Consider the following 25,039-nt stretch of genomic DNA (forward strand, 5'->3'; position numbering starts at 1 on the left):
GATTGTGGAGAAATGGTTGAAGGTGTTGATAGGGTTGATATTTTTGATTTGTATGCTTAATATTATTGTAATTTCATATGGATGATACATAATGCAGTAGTGTTGGTCATTTTGTTAGGATGCAATTAGCAATGTATATGAACAAATGAAGTTGTGTTACTGAAGTTGGTTTAATGTTATATGAATTTCAAAAAGGTATTTTTGTACTGTATGAGCAACAATTTTCTTTACAGCGTGTATGAATTAACTAAGGGTGAACATAAATTATGAATTTGAAAAAGGTGGTTCTGTATTGTATGAGGAACAATACCGTTCGGTCACCGTCATTCCGCAATTCTCTGCTCATTCTGGAATTCTTTCCTTCCACAGGTTGAATCCTGTTCCAGACCATACCGTTCAGTCACCGTCATCCTTCAGTTACAGTAACCTTTCGGTCCTTAACCAACATCGTTCGGTCTTCATTATTTATCTTCTATTGCATTGTTTTGTAGTCGTTCGACCATTACCCAACATCGTTCGATTCTTCATATACTTTTCTTTTATTGCAATTTTGTTGATTGTAATAGAACGAACGCTTATTATATATACATATATTTGATTTTGTTGAGTCAGTCTTCCATAAAACTATTACATTTCAAATCACCAAAAACAAGTCATACATCTAAAAACAAGTCAATAATCCAAAGATAAGTCATAAAACAGACGTTTAATTTTCATTGCTGCTATAACAAGTCATACATCCTAAAACATACACACTTGTTGTCCAAAAGGTACATACATCCAAAAACATACACACTTGGCATCATTGTCATTCATTAAGTACATAACCAAAAAACCATTAACATTGTTCCTTAGAGTGAACTATTACATAATGAGATCCTTAAACTTGGTATTATTGTCGTTCATACACATTTTTCTTCACGGTCTTGAGAAAGTTCAGATAATTGTGATGATGGTATGACTGGTTCTTGGGTTGGTTTGGGGCAACGACTCTTATTGTGCCCAACCTCCCTACATATCCTGCATCTCTTGCGCAAACCACCCTTGCTCAGTCGAAAATAATCCTTTCTGATCTTCCACTGTTCCAGTCTTCTTTTCCTTTTAGGTCTTCCATGCATAATCTTTTCCCTAAGAGACATGACATCCAAATATGGTGTTAAGTCTCACATGTTATTGTCGTTGATGGGTATACGATTGATACATATGTTTGTTCATAGGTGGACTTTAGAAAGTAAGCCGGTATGAACTGCGCTCCATCAATATTGAGAAATTTCATTAGTCTATGTGTACAACAAATTTTTCTCCATTATAAAAAACGTGTCTCACTTTAAACAATTTATTTGTTGACCAACTGTAAACAAATTATTAAAAAAGTTTCTCCAGTGGAGAAGAAGAAAAAGTTGTGCAATTTATTTTAAAGCTTAGTAAAATAGACAAAAAAAAAACCAAAATAATAAATATAGATAAATCATATTAAGGTAACATAATTTTAATTCAGAACATTTTTAAAGCTTGAATTGTATTTATATGACACAATTTTAATTCAGAAATTATCTGAACAGAATTCTCGTTAAAATTAAGTTAAAGTTATGTCATGTTAATATAATTTTATTTTAATATGTATTAAATTTTAAAATAAAATTATACAATTTTGATAAAATTTTAACTTAAAAATATTTTACATTAAAGTTTTTTCATACTAACATAAAGTCGTATTCACAAAGTTGTATTAAGATTATATGACTTAGTAATTTTTTTAAAATTACTCATTTTAATAAATTTGAAAAAAAAAACACTAACATAGTGAAAAAGCTAAGTAATTACGAAAAGAAAGTAAACATTCAATCAACTAACTTTTTAATACATTTTAATTTAAAATAGTTAAATTTATGAAATTACTCATAACTTAACTATGTAATATGCTTATGCCGCTTTCTACGAGTAATAACCCATTTTCAAGATAGAAGGTTGAGAAATTAGTACACGTGACTTTATTGGTATTTTAGATAAGAATAAAAAAGAGGGTCTAATTTGAGAATCTGATAATTGAGTTATCTTTCAGTCGTACTTTCACAACTAATTCCAATACATCAACTTGTTGTACTTTTATGAGGGTTTAATTTTCGAATAATTAATAATAATAATCATAAATATCGAAATAATTATAAAATATTATAAAATAATTATAAAATAACATGTAAATAATATTTAAATATTATAAAAAAAATTGTTATCTAAATATTATTATTTTTAATTTTTCTCTGCAATTTGTTTTTGAATGGAACGTGGGATTTTAGCATTGAAATTAGTTTTCAATGGGAGTATATATTTCAAACTTAAATCAATGGTTTTCATTTTCAGGACGAAAATCATTTGAGACAATTTAGTCAATTAGTAAAACAACGTGCTTCTTCCATCACTCACTTCTCAAGTCAAGTCTTAGCTTCTTTTCATGTACATTTATTGAGCTGTAGAATTTCGTGTGTGAACAATTTATTTCTTATGTAAAAGTTCTTTCTTCACATATCTTTAATATTTTTTTTTTTACAATTTTCTTAAGCAGTTTATCTGACAATTTATGATTAATCCGTTTTAATTATACAAAATCAATAAAATAATAACACATAATTTATTATTAAAAAATTGTCAAAAAAATTATTAAAATATTATAATCCTTTTCCATAAAATATATAAATTGATTAAATACATTCAAAATTTATGTTATTTTCTGAAAATAATATTTTTTTTATGAAAAAGAGATTCATTGAAAAGATATAATAATAATAAAATTTAAATTATGTTATATAAATAATTAATATCACTTTTAATTTTAAACTTTAAAATAATAGATTTTCATATTTATTTGATGGTTCATTATTTATTTTAATCGATAAGACTTAAATTCTTAATAATTTTTTTTTATATAGGTGAGTCATTTCCACATTATCAATTGTTTTTTCAATTTTTGTTGATCCCTTGAAATTTAAGATATTTAGGCAGGTTTCATTGTTTTTATTTTTAAAATAAATTTTGAATTTATTTTTTTTCATATATTTTTGGTTTAATAGATTCGGAGGTCCCTATATTTATGGGTTCGTTTCAATTGGATCTCCAATTTTTGAACTGATCAATTGGATCCCTAATTTAGTAAATTTGATTCAATAATAGTCTTTCCGTTAAATGTAATTAACGACGTTATCTTTTTTAACAGGTGACAAGTCGAGGCATTCACGTGGCACAGTTTAAACTGTATACGTAGATTTTTATTATTTTAAATTGTGAAATAAATTAAAAACAGAATTAATAAATGATTTCTGGAAATATACTGCAAAATTAGGGAAATTAGGGATCGTAGCTAGGTTATGCTGGCATTTAGGGAAACACTTCACCGTCAAATTCAAAGTGGAAGAGGTCCCCATCGTCTCTGTCTTCACCTCTAAAGGAAACAACAAAACCCAAAAACACACTTCCAACGAACAACCACCATCGTCCGAAGAGAAGCGTTTCACCAAAGAAGTCGTGCAAAAATATTTCAAAATGGTTAAGCCTCTCTACGAGTCTCCCGCAACTTGTACTCTCATTTATGTTTCTCCTCGCCATCTCCGCCGTCATTGGGAACATCTTCTCTACGATCTTGACCTTATGCTTTGCATTAGGTTCGCTTCTTCTTTCTCTTCTATTTATTTCCATTCTCCTTTCGTTACATTATATAATCTAATCCAAACTCTTGATCTACTTCTGTTTTCCTCCTATCGTCATGGGTTTTGCCTGTTCTTGTCGTGTTTTTATTCTTTTTGGGTGGATTGTTGTCATTGTATTCTGTTGTGTGATGTTGGGGGCTTTCGATTGAGACAGAAATGCTTATTTTTTTTTTATAAAAATTGAAACTTGATACATGGGTTGGAGGTTCGCCATTTTCTTGGTTGGATTGTTTTGCTTGTGTTGTTTTGTTTTGTTATTTTCATCTTCAAAGACATACAAATTTGTGTTGTGTGGTTAATGTTTTTCCTATCCTATTGGCACAGTGTGCTATGCTTAAGGTACAACAAGTTTTGATGGATTGTTTTATCTGCAGTGGGAACTTTGTTGGGGGCCTTGACCAGAGCTTTGATAGTACAAGAAATTGAGAGTGGCTTCATTCGAGGTGTGTGAAATATTTCAAAAATGGTTAAGCCTTTCTATGTTGAGAAGAGGGAAAATGCAGTCAGAGAAGTGGGAAAATGGATTTAAAATGATAAAAATCCACGTATACAGGTCATACGGTGTCATTGGATGCCTCAGCTTGCCACTTGTTAAAAAAGTTAATGGCGTTAATTGCATTTAACGAAAAGGTTATTATTGAATCAAATTTACCAAATTAGATACCCTATTGATCAATTCCAAAATTGGAGGACCCAATTGAAACGAACCCACAAATATAAGGACCTCTTAACCTATTAAAACCTATATCTTTTTAAGGTGACACATTCACCAAGCCTGCTTTAATATAAATGTTCTTTAAGTAAGATATAAGTTTACTTTTGATAACCTTTATATTAGTCAACTTATTTAATAATTAATAAATGTTACTTTAACATATTATAATATATTAAATGCAATAGTAATAAATGAAAATTGTTATTTATATGTACTTGGAAAGTAAGAGTTATATGCAAGTCACTTAATGTTTGAGATAAAACATACAAGTCTTGGAGATCATCATATTAGATATCTAATTTCTTATAACCTTTGAAAAACTCATATGACTTTTCTTAAAGTTTCATCATTTAATAGCAAATAGTCTATATTTAATGAATAATAGTAAGAAGATGACATAAGAAAATAGTACTCGTTTTCCTTTTTCTTAAATTTTGAATTTAGATAAATGAAACTTAACTTTAAATATTTTTTTTACCTCAACATTCGTTTTACATATCTTTGTTCTTTTTTTTTCTCAAAAATATCATCTTCCAAGTTTTTGTAATCTTTGGAGAGAATAAATGAATTATATTAAAAATTCTAAAAATAAAAAATATATTTTATAATCATTTATATTATAATGTCAAATTAATATATAAAAAATAATTTAGTTATTTTCAATAAAAAAATAGAATGTCAAATAGTAAGTTGTCAAGTAAAAAAAAACAAAACGAATTTTGTTTACATCGAATAATTAGTATATTAGTTAATTAAATTTTATCTACCTATAAAAATTAACTATCATACTTCAAAATATTATAGCTTATTATCTTGAATACAATAATTAATATTTTTCACTTCTAAATAAAAGTAATTAACAATATGATAAAAAATGAACGATACGATAATGTGAGGAACTTAACTAATAAATATTTTTTAAGGGATTAAAGGAAGAAAATATATTTGTAGAACTAAAATTATATAAACATTTAACATGAGTTATTTTTTATAATTAATTAGCTTTTGACCTTTCATATATTTTTTCAATATGTTTATTTTTAAAAAATAATTATCTGCGCAATAAGTAATGTTTTAAAATGTAATTATTTGAAAATATTCTTTTTTATATTTAAATAACCTAGGTCGGAATTCCAAACAAGTTCAAATAATTATAATCTTATAATTTGAATTAGTGTTGTTCTTAGTCAAAGATTTGGAAAGTTATACGTGGCTATCAGAACATCAAAAAGTTATGACTTAAAAAATATCTTCATCCCCATCAAATCAAATTAAAACATTGTTCAAGTCAATATCTCATGAATCTTAGTTATAAATTTATTTTAATTAAATTGCTTTAATAAATTGACTAATAAAATAAAATAGTTTTAATATATCTAAGTGTATATATATATATATATATATATATATATATATATATATATATATATATATATATATATATATATATATATATATATATATATATATATATATATATATATATATATATATATATATATATAATTAACCAAATTTATGTAACATTAATACAATGTGAAAATTAACCTAAATAGTCATTTAAATTAATAAATACAACCACTAGGTAAATTTTTATAGATTTATTATAACAATATTTAGTATAATGTTATTTTTTTGTTTAAGTTTATTTATAATTTTTAATTAATGCTGAAATTTCTTTTTAATTAGTGTTCAGCTATATCGACTACAAATTTTTAAGTTGACACAAATTGAGATTATTTTAATGACATTGGTCGTTGAAGTTTTTTTTTTTTTTTTTTTTTTTTTTTTTTTTTTTTATCTATGTTAGTTAAAATATTTCAGGTTGCAAAAACAATGAATTACTATAGTATATCACTTGCAAACATAAATTTATGTCGTAAACATAAATATTTACGACACTAGCAATAACATCGAACATTTTACAAATATAAAAAGTATAAAATAGTATTAGTGATTTGTTACAAATTATTTTGTTTTTTTTATAAAAATAAACTATTTGAAAGAATATATCAAATACATATTATCCATAAGTAAGAGAAGATGTGATAAAATCTACCATTTTCACTAGTTCATTAATAAGAGATATATGTTATAAATAAATATTTATAACTTGGTTATTTCTTTTCTTATAATATTAGGTTTAATATCTCTTAAGTCTTTGTTTTCGCTCAAAGTCTCAAATAAGTTCTTTTCTTGTTCAGCGTATCAATTGGATCTTTATTTTTGTAAAATTGAAACAAATAGAGATCTTCCGTCAAATTAAACTAACGGCGTTTAAAATGATTATACGTGGCGTTTAAAATGATTATACGTGGCATGATGAGGATATTGTTTTAGATGACGTGGCAGTTTATTGATAATTGTAACATATATTTTGTAATTTTTGAATTAAAAGATTGAGGGTAAACTGGGGAAAACGAAATTAAAAATTGTTCCTTTCTCTGAAATTAAAGACAACTCATTTCAAATGCTAGCATTAGTTATATCTTCGTCAGGAAGTTGGAAGACCAGACACAAAAATTGAAATTCCCATAACTGCATGCAAACTCTCATACTACTTCATAAGAACATTCCACCCACTTGGGCACATGGGCGTCGGGCACTCTCATTTTTGTACAATCAAAGTCCTCAACTGAACCTGGAAATTTCTGCTTGATACCAAAATATCAGAAAATCGATTCATTATCAAAAGCCCCAAATCATGCTTAGATCACTGTTACCATATGGTAACAATAATCTGCAAAAGGCTAAACAATCATGCTAATTTCCAAAATAACATACACGATCATTTAGCGATACAAAATCAGGGATAAAGTTCTTCCATCGAAACCAAACTTACGAAACGAAACGAAAAAAAAAATAAAGAAAAAATTATCGGTGTTGCAAGAGGTGTGTAAACAAACACCAATATTCAATCGAACAAAAATGAGTGCCTGACACCCATGGAGTTTCGTATTAAGGTTCGTGGTGGCTAAGGTTGTGCCAGGCGCCCATGGCACCTTTGCCGGAAGTCGCGACTGCGGGGGAGGCGGCGATGTCGTTGGCGAGGAGCTTTATGTTGGTGGCGATTTTCCTCTCGGCAACGAGCACCGACCTCCGACGCGCCCCTGGGTTCGTGGACACCATGAAAGTCGCCATCGAAACCTGCGATACAACTGCGAAAAAGCGAAAAACCCACGACGCAGCGTACAAGAATAAATCTCTTCACAGAAGCAACATAAAAAAGGGCGTGAGAAATTAACGGAAAGTAGAAAGTGAAAAGAAAATTTCAAAAACCAAAGAGAAGAAACGAAAAACCATTACCAATTTTTCTCAGATTTCAATTGTAAAGAAAGAGCTGCCACAAAACCACTCTTTCTTTTTCCACAAACCCTAATTTCACATTTCTCAGAAGCTACCATTAATGTTTTTCCCAATTTGCCCTCAATTTTTTAATTCAGAAATTATTAAATACACATCACAGTTATGTAGAAACTGCCACGTCATCTAAAACAATACCTACAACATGTCACATGATATCATTTTAAACGTGGTGAGTTTAATTTGACGGAAGATTTCTATTTGTTTCAATTTTAAAAAATTAAGGATCCAATTGAGACGCTGAACAAGAAAGGGACTTATTTAAGATTTTGAGCGAAAACAAGGACTTAAGGAGACATTAAACCATAATATTATAATATAGTGGTACAATGAACAAGTCATTTAAGTAAACATGTTAGTTAGACCTGAGAGATAGTACGTTATTGTGAAACTTAGCTTTAATCAAATATGATTAGTGCATTTCTAAATACCATATATATACTTATGTAGACAGTTTCTAAGATCTTGTGTAACGATCAAACTTTATACTTGCTCAATTTTTTTATCTCATGCATTTTCCAATTATTAAACACTCAGTTAGTCAAATGTTTGATAGGTGACAAGTTCTTATAATTATATATAATATTCTTATATGAAAACAAAAAGTTTAACTTCTTTTCAAAAGAAACAAATAAGTATAAAAATATCAAGTCGAGCATGCCACTTTTTTAGTCTAATAAAAAAAAGTAGGTTGAAAAAGCATTTTTTAATTGGTTTAATGTCTCAATAAGTTTCTATTTTTTCTCGAAATCTCAAATAAGTTTATTTCTTTTTCGGCGTCTTAATTGAGTCCTTATTTTTACAAAATTGAATCAAATAGGGTATTTCTGTCAAATTGAGATGACGCCGTTAAGAAGGGTATGCTAAAAGTGTAATTTTTTATTACGTGACAAAATAACTTATTTAAGATTTTGGACGAAAATAGAGACTTATTGAGATATTAAACCTTTTCAATTCAAGAATTTGAACCAATCTGACTTGTCAAGGTTCAACATGCCAATCTTGCAAGTCAATTGAACTAATCCGTTACTCCAGCTTCATTAAAAGAAATTGAAATATATGTTGCTACACTTCATATTACTGTAATCCTTTCAGTTTGAAATCGACAACTCATCAGCCCGTTTTCATGTAAAAAATAAAAAATTTCATCTTACTTTTAAGTGATATTAAATATTCGAAAGAACAAATTAGCTCGACCAGACCAAATTTTAAAATTTAACTCGTTTTCAATTGAGAAACCAGTCCAATTCTATCTGATTTTGTAGATCAATGTCAAGTTAGACATAAACAAATCGAATTTTTAAACAAGTATTTTATCATGCCTACGTCTAAGAAGAAAAATCTCGTGAGGGGAATCTCTAGCCAAAGTAGAAATAGCATCCCTACATCTAAGAAGAAAGGTCTCGTGAGGGGAATCTCTAGCCAAAGTAGAGATACCATCATAAGTATATAATAATGTGATGTAAGTTGAGAGACGTGTTTGGCATATACTCTCCTAGTTTTTACTAACTTCCAAAATGTATTGCTAGATTTCAGTGAAACGCGACAAGTCTGTTGTTTCTGCAAACTAAAAATGGCCTTCAGCATCATCAATGATGTTTTGTGGTGGATGGAATTCATATTCATATTCGTGTTGAAAAATCAATTTAGAGGGTATTGAGTGGTCTATGCATATTGCCAATTCATGCTTGATTTGAGAGGTCCTTATTACAAGTTGTTATTCATATATATTGGTTAAACCTACCAAAAACTTACACCACAAACACTATTCAACACTTTCTATGGATATGGAAAAACCTATATATCCTTCAATTTTTAGATATATATATATATATATATATATATATATATATATATATATATATATATATATATATATATATATATATATATATATATAGATAATGATACTTAAACAAACATATTTTTGACAACATTTGAATATCATCTACGTGTCATTCTGTGATTGGTCCAAAATTACTCCACAATCAATGATAATAATAATAATAAACATGACTATGGACCAATCACAGAATGATATGTAAATGATGTTCAAATGTTGTCAGAAAAATATTGTCTAAGTATCATTATCATATATGTATATATATTTATCAAAGAATCATGAACACCAAACCCAGACTTTTGTAATTGGTTATCGGGTTAAAATAAAGGATTCCATAATTATTAAATATGTATGTAAAAAACTCTTGAATTTCTTATTGTTTTTCTCTTTAAAATTTAAAATAATTTTTTTTCTTTCGTCACTAAGTATGGATAAAAAAATTAATATGAATGACAATTTTGACGCTTTGAATTTTATAATTAGAAGAAGTTTTAGTTATGTGAAAAGGTGATCCATTATATTAATTGTTATTACTAAGTTCCTAATACTTTGAGAGTTGGATACTCAACTGAGTTTTCTTATTTTATATATTTGCATAATATTTATCTAAAGTAGTCTGTATCTGTCGTCAGTATATTATACATAGGTTTCAATTTTAATAGATTATAACCTCTTCCAAAAATATGTGGGTAATATGACTTTATTTGGATATGCAAAAATATAATTAAAAATAATTAGTTATGAATAGTACATTATTATCATCATTATTATTAAATTATGTAAACAATATTTTTAATAATAAATTTAAAGGATGGAAATAGATTATTGACAGCAGAGAGAATTTATAAGGTTAGTTTTTTATAATCCCACTACTTATCTATTTTATGGAGTTTTAGATGTATAAAGAATTAACCAGTGGACTAGATAAATACGGAACAATTTATTATATTTGTATTATATTATATTATCAGGATTAGGTCAAGTAGGAATAATATTTATTTGTTAATCGTGACAAAAAAAATTATCATTATTTAAAAAATATTAGTGGATAGTAAATACGTGGATAGTCACGGATATTAAAAAGAAAATATGTTTTATAAATTTTTAAAATAAAATTTAAATAAAACTAAGAAAGTATAAAATATGATATAAATTAAAATTTAACTTTAATTAAATTTAATCTAATAAAATATAAATTAATTTTAATTAAATTTAAATTAATAAAATATAAATTAAATTAAATTTTAATTTTAATTTTTATTCAATTTAATAAATATTAAAATATTTACTATTTGCCGATAATAAATACTCATCATACTAATTATTTATACGATAATTATTATTAATAAGTTATGTAATTAGGATTTTGAAAATCAAAATAGTCTTCTTAGATCACAAAAGTAAAAATTTAGGAAACCAATTAATGGGAAAAAAAATTCAATAAACAATTTAAAGTTTAAACCAAGTGGAACATTATTTAACAATATTGATAGATAAAAAATTGAGGAAAAAATGGTTCTGTGTAGCTCTAAGTACTAGGAAAGAAGTTTCTTTATTTTTTCAATTGGATATTTAAATTGAAGGTTTTTTTTCTTTAAATCTCCATATGTAAAGGTGATGACTATAATAAACAGTGAAATAAACACTGAAAGTGGGATACAAATGATTTTCAATATTTTTCTACAATATTTTAACATCATTTACGTGTGATTCTTTGATTGGTCATATCGATGTTTGTGATTATTATTATTGATTATAGAGTAATTTAGATCAATCACAAATAACGTGTTAAAATATTGTTATCAAAGTATCATTAATATATATATATATATATATATATGGAAATTTAAATTTAAATTTAACTGAATTTTATAAAAATTAATTAAAGAGAGTTTCCTTCAATATACAAACTATGATTTTACTTTATGTTTAGTTGGATATCTATACAGTTTTTCTGAAGGATGTCTAGTGTGAAATTTAAGGAGGCTTAACAACATATGATACGGTCAAAATCTCTACTGCAATAAACTGAGTGACATATATCATATTATAAATTACTCTAATACGATAATAAAATAATAAAATATAAATTTAAGTTCATTTTATAAAATTGATTCAGTAAACTAAAATTTATTCCTAATTATATACTATAATTTAATATTGTATATAAATGAGAGAATCTTAAAATGCAACTTTAGAAAGAAAAAAAATACTAAAAGCTAATACGTAAAAAACACTGAACTTACTTTTATATAAAACTAGTTATAAATAAGTCCGTACATACATATTATTGGTGTTTGTTTGTATATTTTTTTATGTTAATAAGTATATATTATATTAAAAGATTTAAATATTGAAAAAAATTAATATTTTTAAATTTATAATTAAATTTTGAAAAAATATAATTATAAGGATAAATTAATAAACATGTCATAAAAAAATATAAACTAAATTAACATTATCACATAAGGATGACAACGAGTTGAATCCCGCACAGATAATGTGTACCCGTAACTCGACCGCACATGAAATTGTACCCGTAAAAATAATATTTTTTATGCATTTTTAAAATAAAATTTAAATTAAATTACAAAAAATGTAATATAATATAAATTAAATTAAATATAAATTAAAATTTAATTTTAATTAAATTTAACCTAATAAAATATAATTTTATTTTATTTTTAATTAAATTTAGTTAAAATATATATAAATCAATTTCTCTTATTATTTTTTGCAGATAACAAATATCCAGGGATTGGATAGTATACTATCCCGTATCTGACCCATTTAGAAGCGAGTATTAAAATTTCCGCTATCTGTTATCCGTGAATAATAAATATATGCAAATAATAACTACCCGCTATAAATTTTATCCATAAATATACATACCTACAAATTTTTTTGTCATCCCTACTAGTCACATGACAAAAAAAAATCAAAATTTTCTAATATATTCTTTTATAATTAAAATTGGATTAGTCAAACCAAACTTTAAAATCCTACATTTAATTTTTATCTTAAATTGAAGAATCACGAGATTTTTTCCAAATGTCCAGCTGTAATTATGCTAAAACTGTCTAACATCGAAACTATAATTGCTACAGTAGGTCCAATTATTATTCATAAAGTGTCAATTGTTATGTCAATTAAAGTTGGTCCAAGCAGTCACACCTAACCCAATTCATTAACACCCTAATTCAACATTGTCATATGTAATACTTAAATATGATTATCCATAAACTATATATTTACGAATACTTAAATAATTTTAGCCATTATGAAAGGAATATATTTGGATTTGATTTTTATATAAAAAGAAATTGGTCTAAAATTGAAAATCGGTATTTTCAACTTTTAGTATTATTTGATATTGGCTAACTGCTTATTTACAGAACAAAAAGTTAATTAATTAATATTTTCAAGTAACACCTAATAGTATTTATAATATAATATCAGTATTAAATATTGTAAGAAAATAAAATTAGTAAAAAATATTACTTATTTTTCTTAAAATGAAACAAAAATAGATATTGTTTCAAGGTGGAAATTAACTATTCACTCTGTATCACCTGTGTGTTAAAAGTTTAAATGTTTGTTTTTACTCTATCAATCATTCTAGTTGGCCTTCAAGGTTATGGAAGAGATTTTGATATCAAAATCCGTTCTATAGTTTTAACAATAAATAAATATTAAATATAATGATCTAATTATGACTTATTTTGTCACGACCATTAAATTCTCCAGCAAGTGAGATCCATGTGACAGTGGTGGAAGTCTGAAAATTCAGAGAGTGAAGAACAGGTGGCAGCACATGAGTAGACCGATCAGTTTTTGGAGGCAGTATTTAAGTTGGAATTTCAAAATCAAGTACCACTTTCTGCATGCAACTTCTTCTCCAACCTTCTGAACCTCCATTTTCTCCTCATTTTCTCTAAACTTTTGTAACTTCTCTCTAAGATTTTTCACCCTTTCACTGTTCTGATCACCCTTCAAGTAGCACATAAACGTTCTTGGTGTCAAGCTCTCTCACTTGCACCAATCGGTTTTCGATTTGAGCTGGTAAGTTCAAAATCTCCTTGTCCTTTGAAGTTTCTGCATCTTCTGTGCATGCAAGTACCTTTTTAGCTTGTATGTGTTCATCAATTTCTTATCTGAAACCGTTTTCTACTTTTGATTCTAAGGTCGACTTTTCTTCACAAAAATCAAAAGCTTGTAAGGAGCCATAGGACTCACGTACAATGTAGATCATAATGTAAAAAAACACTATTTCTGGATTTAGAGGTAAGGAAAGTTTGTAATTTAATTATGATTTTGTGTTATGAATGGTTGTATGCTTGAATGGTGGCATGTTGATGATTTGATTGATATTAGAATGTTGCATGTTTGATGGTATGCTTTAATATTTGATAATTGTCATGAATAATGGGTAGAAATAAGGTCAAGTGTAACTCTGCAAAATTCTGCAGAACTCTGTAACTATGACCAAGGGTTATTGATTTTCGTCCGGTTTTCAATGGTTAGTCCGTTTGGTTTTCATTTAGGAATTTTTTATTGATTTCTGTCCGGTTTTCATTGGTTAGTCCGTTTGGTTTTCATTTAAGGGTTTTTTATTGGTTAGTCCGTTCGGTCTTGACTGAACTCTCTTTCGTTGGAGATTTCAGTTGACAACCAATCGATATTCTATTGATTAAATGTTGAGCGTTCGGTCTATGCTAACGCTCGGTCTTTTGAAGAGAACTCCATCCTGTATCATGTGTCCGACCTAAGCTCTAATTGGTCGGCCAAGGCTTGAAAGTGTTCGACCTAAGTCCCAATTAATCGGTTTAAGGTATAAGTGTCTTGTGCAAATCTTACAGGTTCAAATTAAGTCTCATAGTGGCGGTCTGAGATTGTATATAACATAGTTTAGAGTTGTTATATTATTTGACCGTTCGGTCATATTCTTAAATTATTTAATAACTCTTTTAATAATGATTTCTGAATGTGAATTTTTTGTTATACTATTCGATTGGATTATATGGAATGAGAAAGATGATGGTATATGAAATGAATAATATGGATGTTTAAAGAGAATTTCAAGGAGAAATGTCTCATAACTGGTTTTGTATGGTAAAGTATGAACATGACTAAGTTAAGTTGTTGTTTATCTTGATATTCCGTGATTACTCCACCTCATGTAGAGGAGGGTAACTCATGCGTGGGAATGGCAGGAGGTCCTTTATCCTCAGGGTATAGTTGTGTCGAGGTAAGCTTCACTGGACTAACCTCGAGTGGCGGCTGTAGAGGGCATCCCAGCCAGGTTCCACCCGGGTGCATAAACGTCGTAACTACATAGTTCATACAATCCGGATGAGTCGAGTCAAACGGTCGGTTATGAATGTATTGAACGTTCGATTATATGGTGTTCTATAAATTTGATCTGTTTTGAATTGCATGTATGATAGTTATATGAAATGAGTTAAATTTGGATGTTAGTATGATTAATTAAATTACATAAGCTTATCCTATTTTTTCTATTGTCTGTTTTTGTCTATCGTTCGGTTGTTCTCTTCACTGCAATGATCATCCAATAAATGTGAGCAGAAGGTGATATTGGTTCGTTGGAGGAAGCGTTGCAAATTGAACATCCTGAAGATTGTGTAGGAGTATCGGAACAATAGTTTATTTATCTTACTTAGATAACCGTTTGGTATATATATATATATATTTTTTTTTTTAATAACCATTCGGTACGATCTTCTTTTTTGTAATACTATTCGGTTAGTTAAATTTTAGAACCGATTTATGTTGTAAGAATATTTAAGAGCTTCCGATTCTGAAGCAAATTTTGAAGGAATATTATATTTACTCTTATCATGTGGATTATCTTATCTTATTTCTATTATATTATTATTGTTAACTTCTGCATATATTTATAGTTTTCAATCTATAATTATTGAAATATTACATATTTTTGATAATAATCATATTTCATTATAGTTTAATTAGTATTAGATTTAATTGTCTAGACGAAGTGACAGTTTGGTTTATAGGTTATTAACTGAATAGTTATACAATACAGTTATTTTGAATTTTAGAGAGAGAAAAATAAAAAAAATATTTACAATTACTAAAAACCAAAGGATTAAAATAAGTTATATCAGAGAAAAAAAATCAGTTAAATTTGAATTTTTTTCTATTATGACCAATAAGACGTTGGTTTGGTTAACTTAAGCATGAGAATCATTACAATAAAATAATAACAAAAATCAGTGTAAATGATCAAATAAAAATTCAGATGACTATGAGTCATGATTAAATTAATTTATTATAACTTTGATTGACAATAACAAAGACACAAAAAATTCATTGAAACATACAATTCCATAAATGATAAACATGAATCAAGTTGAACAATTTTAGACGGTTAAGGCACTGAAATTGCATGAAGTGTGTTTTTGTTTATTTATTTATTTTTCTCTTGAGTGAAATTATAAAAATAATATTTCGACACATTTAAATATTTTACATTCACTTAATATTATCTTTTATTTTTTTTATAATTATTATATGTTTTTAATATGTATAAAATGAATGTAAACGTTGATCATCATCTATTTTTCATATAGATAACATTGTAGCACCACAAAATTTTCAGCTTGACCCTACTATTTTTAGTGAGGAAGAATGGTTGATGGCACAATTTTGAAGTAGGAATGTTAGCATTTCTTCAGTGATGATGGACTTTTTTGCCTAAGAATTATCTTGAATAAGACATTTGGAAAATTACAACTTCAAACTCTGCATAAATTCACCACAATTTTCCAAAATCCAACCATCTCTTTCTTCTTTGCTTCATTCACCAGAGAAACACTCACTTTCAGTTTTCAGCTCATTCAAAAAGTGGTGCTGAAAACTAAGAGTGAAGAAGAAGATGGAATCTTTCAAACAGAGTGGTGGAAGTTTTGTGAACAATACCAAAGTATTCACTCTGCAAGTCCTTACAGGGCGTTGGTTCATGGCTTTTTCCTCATTCATGATCATGTCTGTGTCAGGAGCAAGCTACATGTTCAGTCTATATTCAAGGGAAATCAAATCAGTTTTAGGGTATGATCAATCTACCCTAAATCTGTTAAGCTTCTTCAAGGATTTGGGGTCCAACATAGGCATCATTTCAGGCCTAATCAATGAGGTCACACCCCCTTGGGTGGTGTTAACAATTGGTGGAGTTCTCAATTTTTTTGGCTATTTCATAATTTGGCTTGCAGTGACCAGAAAAATTGCCAGGCCCCAGGTGTGGAAAATGTGCTTATACATATTCATTGGAGCAAATTCTCACTGTTCCACCAACACTGGAGTCATTGTGACCAGTGTGAAGAACTTCCCAGGCACAAGGGGCATTGTCATTGGCCTTCTCAGTGGCTACCTTGGTTTGAGTGCAGCAATCATCACTCAGATATACTATGCCTTCTATGGAAATGACTCCAAGTCTCTGATTTTGCTTATGGCATGGCTACCAACTGCTGTAACTTTTGTTTTCTTGCCAGTCATCAGACACCACAAGGGAGTTCAACAGCCAAATGATTCCAAGGCTTTCTATAATTTCCTCTACACCACTTTAGTTCTTGCAGGTTTCCTCATGGTAGTCATCATACTGCAAAAAAGTTTCAACTTTACTAAGAGTGAGTACTATGTCACTACTATACTGATGCTTCTGTTGCTCATCCTTCCACTTGTTGTTGTTATGTTTGAAGAACAAAAGATAAGGAAGAGGAAACAAGAGGACAGCAACACTGAAAACCCTCCTAAGCCTTTGAATATACCAACAGAGATGCCAAATCCAATGAGTTCTGCAGAGGCTCCACAAAAGCAAGTTTCCTGTTGGAAAAGCATGTTCAGCCCACCAAGTAGAGGTGAAGATTATACAATACTTCAAGCCATTTTTAGCCTTGACATGGTGATTCTTTTCTTAGCAACAATCTGTGGACTTGGTGGCACACTCACTGTGGTAAACAACTTGAGCCAAATTGGTGCATCCTTAGGATATTCATCACACAGTGTTACAACATTTGTGTCCCTGATGGCTATTTGGATCTATATGGGTAAAATAGTGCAGGGTGTGATATCAGAAATTATCATAGCCAAATTAAAAGTTCCTAGGCCTATTTTGTTCACATCAATTCTTGTCATCCCTTGTATTGGTCACCTTCTGATTGCTTTCAATGTCCCTAATGGTCTGTATGCAGCCTCAATGATAATTGGATTCTGCTTTGGGGCAAATTGGCCACTACTATTTTCCATCATATCAGAACTTTTTGGTCTGAAATTTTACTCAACTCTGTACAATGTTGGGTCAGTGGCAAGTCCAATTGGGTCATACTTGTTCAGTGTAAGGGTTGCAGGGTATTTGTATGACAAGGAAGCCAGAAAGCAAATGACAGCATTAGGATTGAAGAGGAAAGCTGGGGAGGAATTGAATTGCTATGGAAGTGAGTGTTACAAAATGGCTTTCATTATAATCACTGCAGTGAGCCTGTTTGGAGCACTTGTGTCTCTCATCTTGGTGTATAGGACTAGAGAGTTTTATAAAGGTGACATATACAAGAAGTTCAGAGAAGAAGATGGAACTGCTGCAGCTGAAATTGGTCTGACTCAGAACAAGTTTGCAGAACAACCTGCTGCAAATGAAGGCTAGATATCTTTGCCAAGGATTGATAAATACTTTATCATTACCATAATCGATACCAAAAGAAAATTAGAACCATAAACCTTAAGAATATAGATCTTCTGAGTTTTTATCCTTGTTCTTCTCTTATATCTTCAAAATACTTTTACTTTTAATATATTAAACAAATTTTAATATATTTTAGAATATCAAAATCAATGTATTTCAAAGATACAATAGAAAAACAACAACAAAAAATCTCAACTCTAGCAGCTGAGTAAATTTCCATTTGTAGTTTGTAGTTTATACAGAAGGATCTTGTTGGGTAATGTGTTGTATTCAATAAATCACTCAAATGTAGAATATGTATTAGCTTGTAACCATAATCAATGGTATATATATTTTAACAACACTTTTTTAACAATTTTTTGACAACACATACGTGACAGCTTGTGATTGGTCCGTTTTAAATATTTTTTAAACATAAATTCAAATAGACCAATAAAATAATGACACGTGTTCCGTTGTCTAAAAAGTTGTCAAAAAGTGTTGTCAAAATATCATTGTCATATATATATATATATATATATATATATTAGATTTTGATTGATGAAGGTTTAATTACTACTTTCAATTTCAACTTTTGTTGTTTTTATTGGGTTTGGTCTTTTTTTTAATCAAGTTGCATTTTGTGTTAAATGAATTCAATTTATTTATTTATGTTATATTTGTATAAATGATGTTAACATTTTTTTGTAAATAAGTTGATGGTATTTTTGTTTCTATTTTTATTTTTGGTTTCTTTTACTTGTTAGGATTTTTAGTGTTAATGTTAATGTTACGTATTAATGTTAGTGTATGTCAAGTAATAATATATTATATTCAATTTACTGCATATATTTATTTATTTTATTTAATTGAATTATAATTTTTATTTGAAAGTTGGACAATGTTTAATTCAATTTACTTGTAATATAAATAAATAAATTACAAAATTTATTCTATTTTGTTAAAAATTGTTGTAAAATGTACTATTTATTTTACATAATTGATTCATTTCCCGTCCGAAAATAATTCATCTTGGATTGTGTGGTTCCTATGTTGTTTAAAATACAAGACAAAAAAAAATTTCTTCTTTTGAAAATGTATAAGGTTGTTTCTATTGCTTACATGAGTGAAAGTAATATGGTGGAAGAGAATTTAGAAGGCGAAAAGGGTGGATGAAAGAAATTTGCATGTGTGATAGAGGAATTTGAGGAAGAATAATTGCAATTCAAAGAATTTATGACAAGGTTAAGAAGTAAATATTTGAAAGAACAAATCTCCTCAAGATTCATGATGTTCCATGAAAATTAGAATTTAAGAAACACGAACATCATTGTTTAGAGCATAATTATACAATAGTTTAGGCAATTAAAAATATTTGTAATTTTTTAATTGCAAATAATTTGTTTCTGTTTTTTTTTTATTTTCAAATTATTTTTGGGCCCAATGTCTTTGTATCTCCTTATTATAAAAAGGAGATCTTTAACAAATTACAAAGACTTACACAAGAAAATAGGAGTGTTGAAGAGTATGTCCAAGAGATGGAGGTCACCTTGATGAAAATCGATGTAGAAGAAACACCTATGACTACAATAACTAGATTCTTGAATGATTAAATAGGGAGATTCAATATGTGGTGGAAATGCACCATTATGAAACTTTGGAGAATTTTATTCACCAAGCCACCAAAGTGGAACAACAACTCAAGAGAAGAAGCTCCTATAAGAAGTCATCCACCTCATAGAGGAATAAGAAGAAATCTAAGAAAGAGGGAGTTACTTCTGTCATTCCTAAATCTAAGAAAAATGAGTATTCAATTGGCAAAATAACTTCTAAATCTAATAATGATAATTCTTCACATTCTAGTTCAGAAAAATGTTTTAAATGTTTGGGTATGAGACATATAACAGTTGAATGTCCCAACAGGAGAACTATGATGTTGTTGGAGAAGAGAATGTAGGGTACATTAGTGAGCATTCCATTGAAGAATCATTTAGTAGTGATGAGGATGAGCAAAGGTGTGAAGTACCACCTTTGGAGGGAAATTTTTTGATGGTTATGAGGTTGTTAGATAGTATGAATAAGGAGGAGGATGAGACCCAAAGAAGGAATATTTTCCATTCTAGATGTATAATTATGGGAAAGGCATGTTCACTCGTCATTGATGGAGGAAGTTGTACAAATGTAGCAAGTAAACGACTAGTGGAGAAGCTTGGTTTGGTGACATCTATACACCTTAGTCCTTATGCTTTGCAATGGTTGAGTGAGAATGAAGAATTGGCAGTGGATAAACAGGTGAACATTGTTTCCTCTATAGGTAAATATGTCAATGAAGTAGTATGTGATTAGGTACTTGAGGTGAGTCACTTGTTGTTAGGAAGATCTTGGCAATATGATCGAAAGGTAAACCTATGATGATCTAACCAATAAGTATTCTTTCTTGTTTAAAGAGAAAAAGGTGTCCCTAACACCTTTATCTCCTAGAGCGGTTTGTGAGGATCAAATTAAGAAGTGAAAAGAGAGCAAGAGAGAAAAGAAGGAAGAGAGAAAATTTAAGAAAAAGGTAAGAAAAAGGAAAGAAAAAAAAAATAAAGAGTGGTAAAAGCCTTTTCTTAAGAGAAAAAAAGGTAAATAGAGTGTTGGTTAAGAAATAACCTTTATATTTACTTATGTCTAACAATATATATTTGTTTTTTATGCAAGTTTCTTTGTCTTTAGATATGGAGCAACTTCTCAAGGAGTATGAGGATGTCTTTCCTAAAGACATTCCATATAGTTTACTTCCTAAAAAGAGTATTGAACACAACATGAACCTATGGGTGCATCCCTTCCTAATAGGCCAACCTATAGGAAGAATTTGGAAGAGACTAGCGAAATACAAAAACAAGTGGAGCAACTCATGGAGAAAGGATGTGTTAGAAAGAGCTTGAGTCCATGTGCCATACTAACCATCCTTGTTCTTAAGAAAGATAGATAATGGAGGATGTGCATTGACTGTCGGACCATCAATAACATCACCATCAAGTATTAATTTCAGGACAAATTTGTTTCAAGGAGTAAATGATAAAGAACTATTCCTTGATCCTTTAAAAGAGAAACTTAAAGAAAAATCATTGCAATTAAAAAACCCTATGACAAAGTCAATAAACAAATATTTGAAAGAACAAATCTCATATAAACTTATGATGCTCCATGAAAATTGGAATTAAAAAAATATAAAAATCATGATTTAAAACATAATTATATAATAGTTTAGATAATTAAAAATATTTGTAATTTTCTTTTAATTGCAAATAATTTATTTATATTTTTTAAATTTTTTATGTTATTTTTGAACTGAGTTTGGATTTCTTTTTAGGAATTTTTTTAAGTTATAATAAAATACTTTTTATAAATATATCTTTTATATGACATGTAAATAATTTGTATTATTAATAAATATATTATTTTAAATTTAATTTTACTAATAAATTATAATTTATAAAAGAATAATATGAAAACTTTTAAAAATAACGTAAAAATATATTTCTATTTTTAAGATGCATTAATTTAAAAATAAAAAGAATAAATAAAAGATAAAACAACTTTTATACACTAAATAACAGAACAAAAACAATAAAAAATAAATTAACAATATTAAATCACTAAAAAATTAAATTTAAAATATTTGTAAACATACATAATAAAATAAGTTTTGTGACATATTTTTTTTCTTATATTATAATAGCCTCCAATACTATTATAATGTATGTGAGATGTAAATGTCTTTATTCTTGTTTTTAAGATCGAAAATGGAAGAGTTGTGAAAGAAGTAGAAGAAGGAAGAATAATGGGAGATGAATACCAACTTCAACAAAGAACCCTATGGAGCAACGCAGAGAGAAGATGCCTACACCTTCTCCAATGCAAGACAAAGAGCGTTACCACCCTTCTTCAAATCCACGCCTTCATGCTCCGACATTCTTTCCACAACAACGTCAACCTCCTTACTGCTTTCATCACCGCCTGCGCCTCCCTCGCCGCCGTCTCCCCTACGCGCCATCACGCGCTCGTACAACACGCGCGCACCTTCTTCGACCTCGTCCGCACCCGCGACACCTTCCTCTGCAACTCCATGATCGCTACTCACTTCGCGGCTCGCCAGTTCTCCGAGCCTTTCACCCTCTTCCGAGACCTTCGCCGCAAAACGCCGCCTTTTACGCCTGATGGTTACACCTTCACCTCGCTCGTGAAGGGTTGCTCGGCTCGTGTGGCCAGGCGGGAGGGTTCGCAGCTTCATGGGGTGGTTTTAAGAAACGGGCTTTGCTTTGATTTGTACGTGTCAACTGCTTTGGTGGATATGTATGTGAAGTTTCGGATTTTGGATGATGCCAAGAAGGTGTTTGATGAAATGTCTGTAAAGAGCAGGGTTTCCTGGACCGCGGTTATTGTGGGGTATGCGAGGTGTGGGAATATGGATGAGGCTAGGAGGCTTTTTGATGAGATGGAGGATCGGGACGTTGTTGCTTTCAACGCAATGATTGATGGGTATGTAAAGACGGGATGTGTGGGTTTGGCGAGGGAGTTGTTTGATGAGATGGAGGAGAGGAACGTGGTTTCTTGGACTAGTATGATTTCTGGGTATTGCAGTAATGGTGATGTTGAAAATGCTAGGTTGATGTTTGACGTAATGCCGGATAAAAATTTGTTTACTTGGAATGCCATGATTGGAGGCTATTGCCAGAATAGAAGGTCTCATGAAGCGTTGGAGTTGTTTCGTGAAATGCAGATGGTGATGGTGGAGCCAAATGAGGTAACTGTTTTGTGTGTTCTTCCCGCTGTGGCTGATTTGGGTGCTTTGGATTTGGGGCGCTGGATTCACAGGTTTGCCCAAAGGAAAAAGTTTGATAGGTCTGCTCGTGTTGGCACTGCTTTGATTGATATGTATGCAAAATGTGGTGAAATTATGAAAGCGAAATTGGTTTTTGAGGAGATGAATGAGAGGGAAACGGCTTCGTGGAATGCTTTGATAAATGGTTTTGCAGTCAATGGCTGTGCCAAGGAATCATTGGAGGTATTTGCAAGGATGATGGAAGAAGGGTTTGGACCAAATGAGGTAACTATGATTGGTGTACTATCTGCTTGCAACCATTGTGGTTTGGTGGAGGAAGGAAGAAGATGGTTCAACGAAATGGAGAGATTTGGAATTGTGCCTGAGATTGAGCATTATGGTTGTGTGGTTGACCTTCTAGGAAGAGCTGGATGCTTGGATGAGGCTGAAAAATTAATTCAAGCCATGCCTTATGATGCTAACGGGATAATACTGAGTTCTTTTCTCTTTGCTTGTGTTTACTTCAATGATGTATCGAGGGCAGAGAAAGTTCTTAAAGAGGTGGTGAAAATGGATGAGGATGTTGCGGGAAACTATGTCATGTTGAGAAACATGTATGCTACGGAGCAAAGGTGGAGAGATGTGGAGGGTATTAAACAAATGATGAAGAAAAGAGGAACAAGTAAAGAGGTTGCTTGCAGTGTTATTGAGGTGGATGGAAGCTTTAGAGAATTTGTGGCTGGTGATTACTTGCATTCACATCTGGAGGCTATTCAGTTAACCTTGGGGCAGTTAAGCAAGCACATGAAAGTTGAAATAGTCTGTTGACAATGGAAACACAGAAAGCTGAAAGGAAAGGTCAAAAGGAAGTAAATGAAAATTGAAAGAGTCACAACATGTGTATTTCTGTGTCCCTTTCATAATTTGATGTCCATTTGATAATCAGGCTGCCGACTCAAGTAAATGGTGGGCAGGTTGGAAACACACCCGGAATTTTATTATCAGGAGGCAACTCCAAAAATAACAAACAATAGCAGGTGTTAATTCCAGTCAGCAGTTCAGATAGATTCCTGAGGTAAAACTACAAATCTATATAGAGAAGAATACAAACAGTACCTATAGTACTTTCTCCATAAAAATGCAGTTACTATCAAGCACCAGATACATACATTACACTAGATGATTCCAGCTGAGATTCATGAAGAGTCTCCTTTGTTTGATTCATTAAGCTCAGGTGGCTGAATTTCCTGCAAAGGTTGACAGTGAGCACCACTATGCTTCGATCGGTATTTGGTATGATTCACAGGGCTTGCTAAAGTAGCACTGCCAACCATTGAGAATCGTCTCCAAGCCTGACTAGGCAATCTGAGTTTTGATGTTACATTTGGGAGACCCGAAATAACTTTACTCTTTGCAAAGGGAGTAGGAGCAATGGCTGCATTTGATATGCTAAAGAATTCTTCATAAAGAGGTGTTTGGAGCTTCTTCACTTCAAGGGCCTAATGTAGGAAATTGAAATAAGATTAAAGAAAAAAGAAAACAAGGTAACAACCATTTAGTAATGCTATACTTAGTATGCTCTAGAATTAAAATAGAAACTTGGAATGAAGGAAGTTTCTCTAATTTTAAATTCAGTAACTTCATCATCTTCCATTCCTAGAGGCTCACTTGAAAATGATAAGTGCGGTCTGTTTTTCACTAAATTTTGGGTTTCATTAAAATTGCAAGGATGATCATCCGCAGGATGGCTTGAAGAATTGCAACTCTATTCCAGCAAATTGATCAGCTCAGTGTTAAAAAACTACTAATCATAAACAGAAACATCTAAAACAGTGGAAGAATAAAACAAACTTGACACCTTCGTATCATCAGAAGCTAATATAGATTCAGATTTTACTGGTGAACCAATCAAAAA

General features: G+C 29.8%; 2 protein-coding genes and 1 long non-coding RNA gene across 3 annotated transcripts; 2 read left to right on the forward strand and 1 right to left on the reverse strand.

Moving 5' to 3' along the window:
• Window positions 1–7,174: 7,174 nt before the first annotated feature.
• Window positions 7,175–7,796, reverse strand: LOC111242343. Its single transcript, XR_002669184.1, has 2 exons — window positions 7,723–7,796; window positions 7,175–7,621 (listed from the first exon to the last, which is right to left on the reverse strand). It is a non-coding gene; the product is annotated as an uncharacterized LOC111242343 (long non-coding RNA).
• Window positions 7,797–16,288: 8,492 nt separating this feature from the next.
• On the forward strand, window positions 16,289–18,630 carry LOC106771368 (protein NUCLEAR FUSION DEFECTIVE 4-like). The gene has a single exon (XM_014657338.2). It carries the CDS (start codon window positions 16,539–16,541, stop codon window positions 18,297–18,299), a length of 1,761 nt encoding a protein of 586 aa, XP_014512824.1. The 5' UTR covers window positions 16,289–16,538; the 3' UTR covers window positions 18,300–18,630.
• A 3,449-nt stretch (window positions 18,631–22,079) lies between these two features.
• On the forward strand, window positions 22,080–24,770 carry LOC106770128 (pentatricopeptide repeat-containing protein At2g44880). The gene has a single exon (XM_022785038.1). The coding sequence runs from the start codon at window positions 22,144–22,146 to the stop codon at window positions 23,950–23,952; it is 1,809 nt and encodes a 602-aa protein (XP_022640759.1). The 5' UTR covers window positions 22,080–22,143; the 3' UTR covers window positions 23,953–24,770.
• Window positions 24,771–25,039: the final 269 nt, after the last annotated feature.

Source organism: Vigna radiata, chromosome 8 (assembly GCF_000741045.1).
Source record: "Vigna radiata var. radiata cultivar VC1973A chromosome 8, Vradiata_ver6, whole genome shotgun sequence".
NCBI lineage: Eukaryota > Viridiplantae > Streptophyta > Magnoliopsida > Fabales > Fabaceae > Vigna > Vigna radiata.

Bases quoted from the DNA above. Each gene is read 5' to 3' on its own strand.
- LOC106771368 (XM_014657338.2), top strand. From the start codon at position 16,539: ATGGAATCTTTCAAACAGAGTGGTGGAAGTTTTGTGAACAATACCAAA.
- LOC106770128 (XM_022785038.1), top strand. From the start codon at position 22,144: ATGGGAGATGAATACCAACTTCAACAAAGAACCCTATGGAGCAACGCA.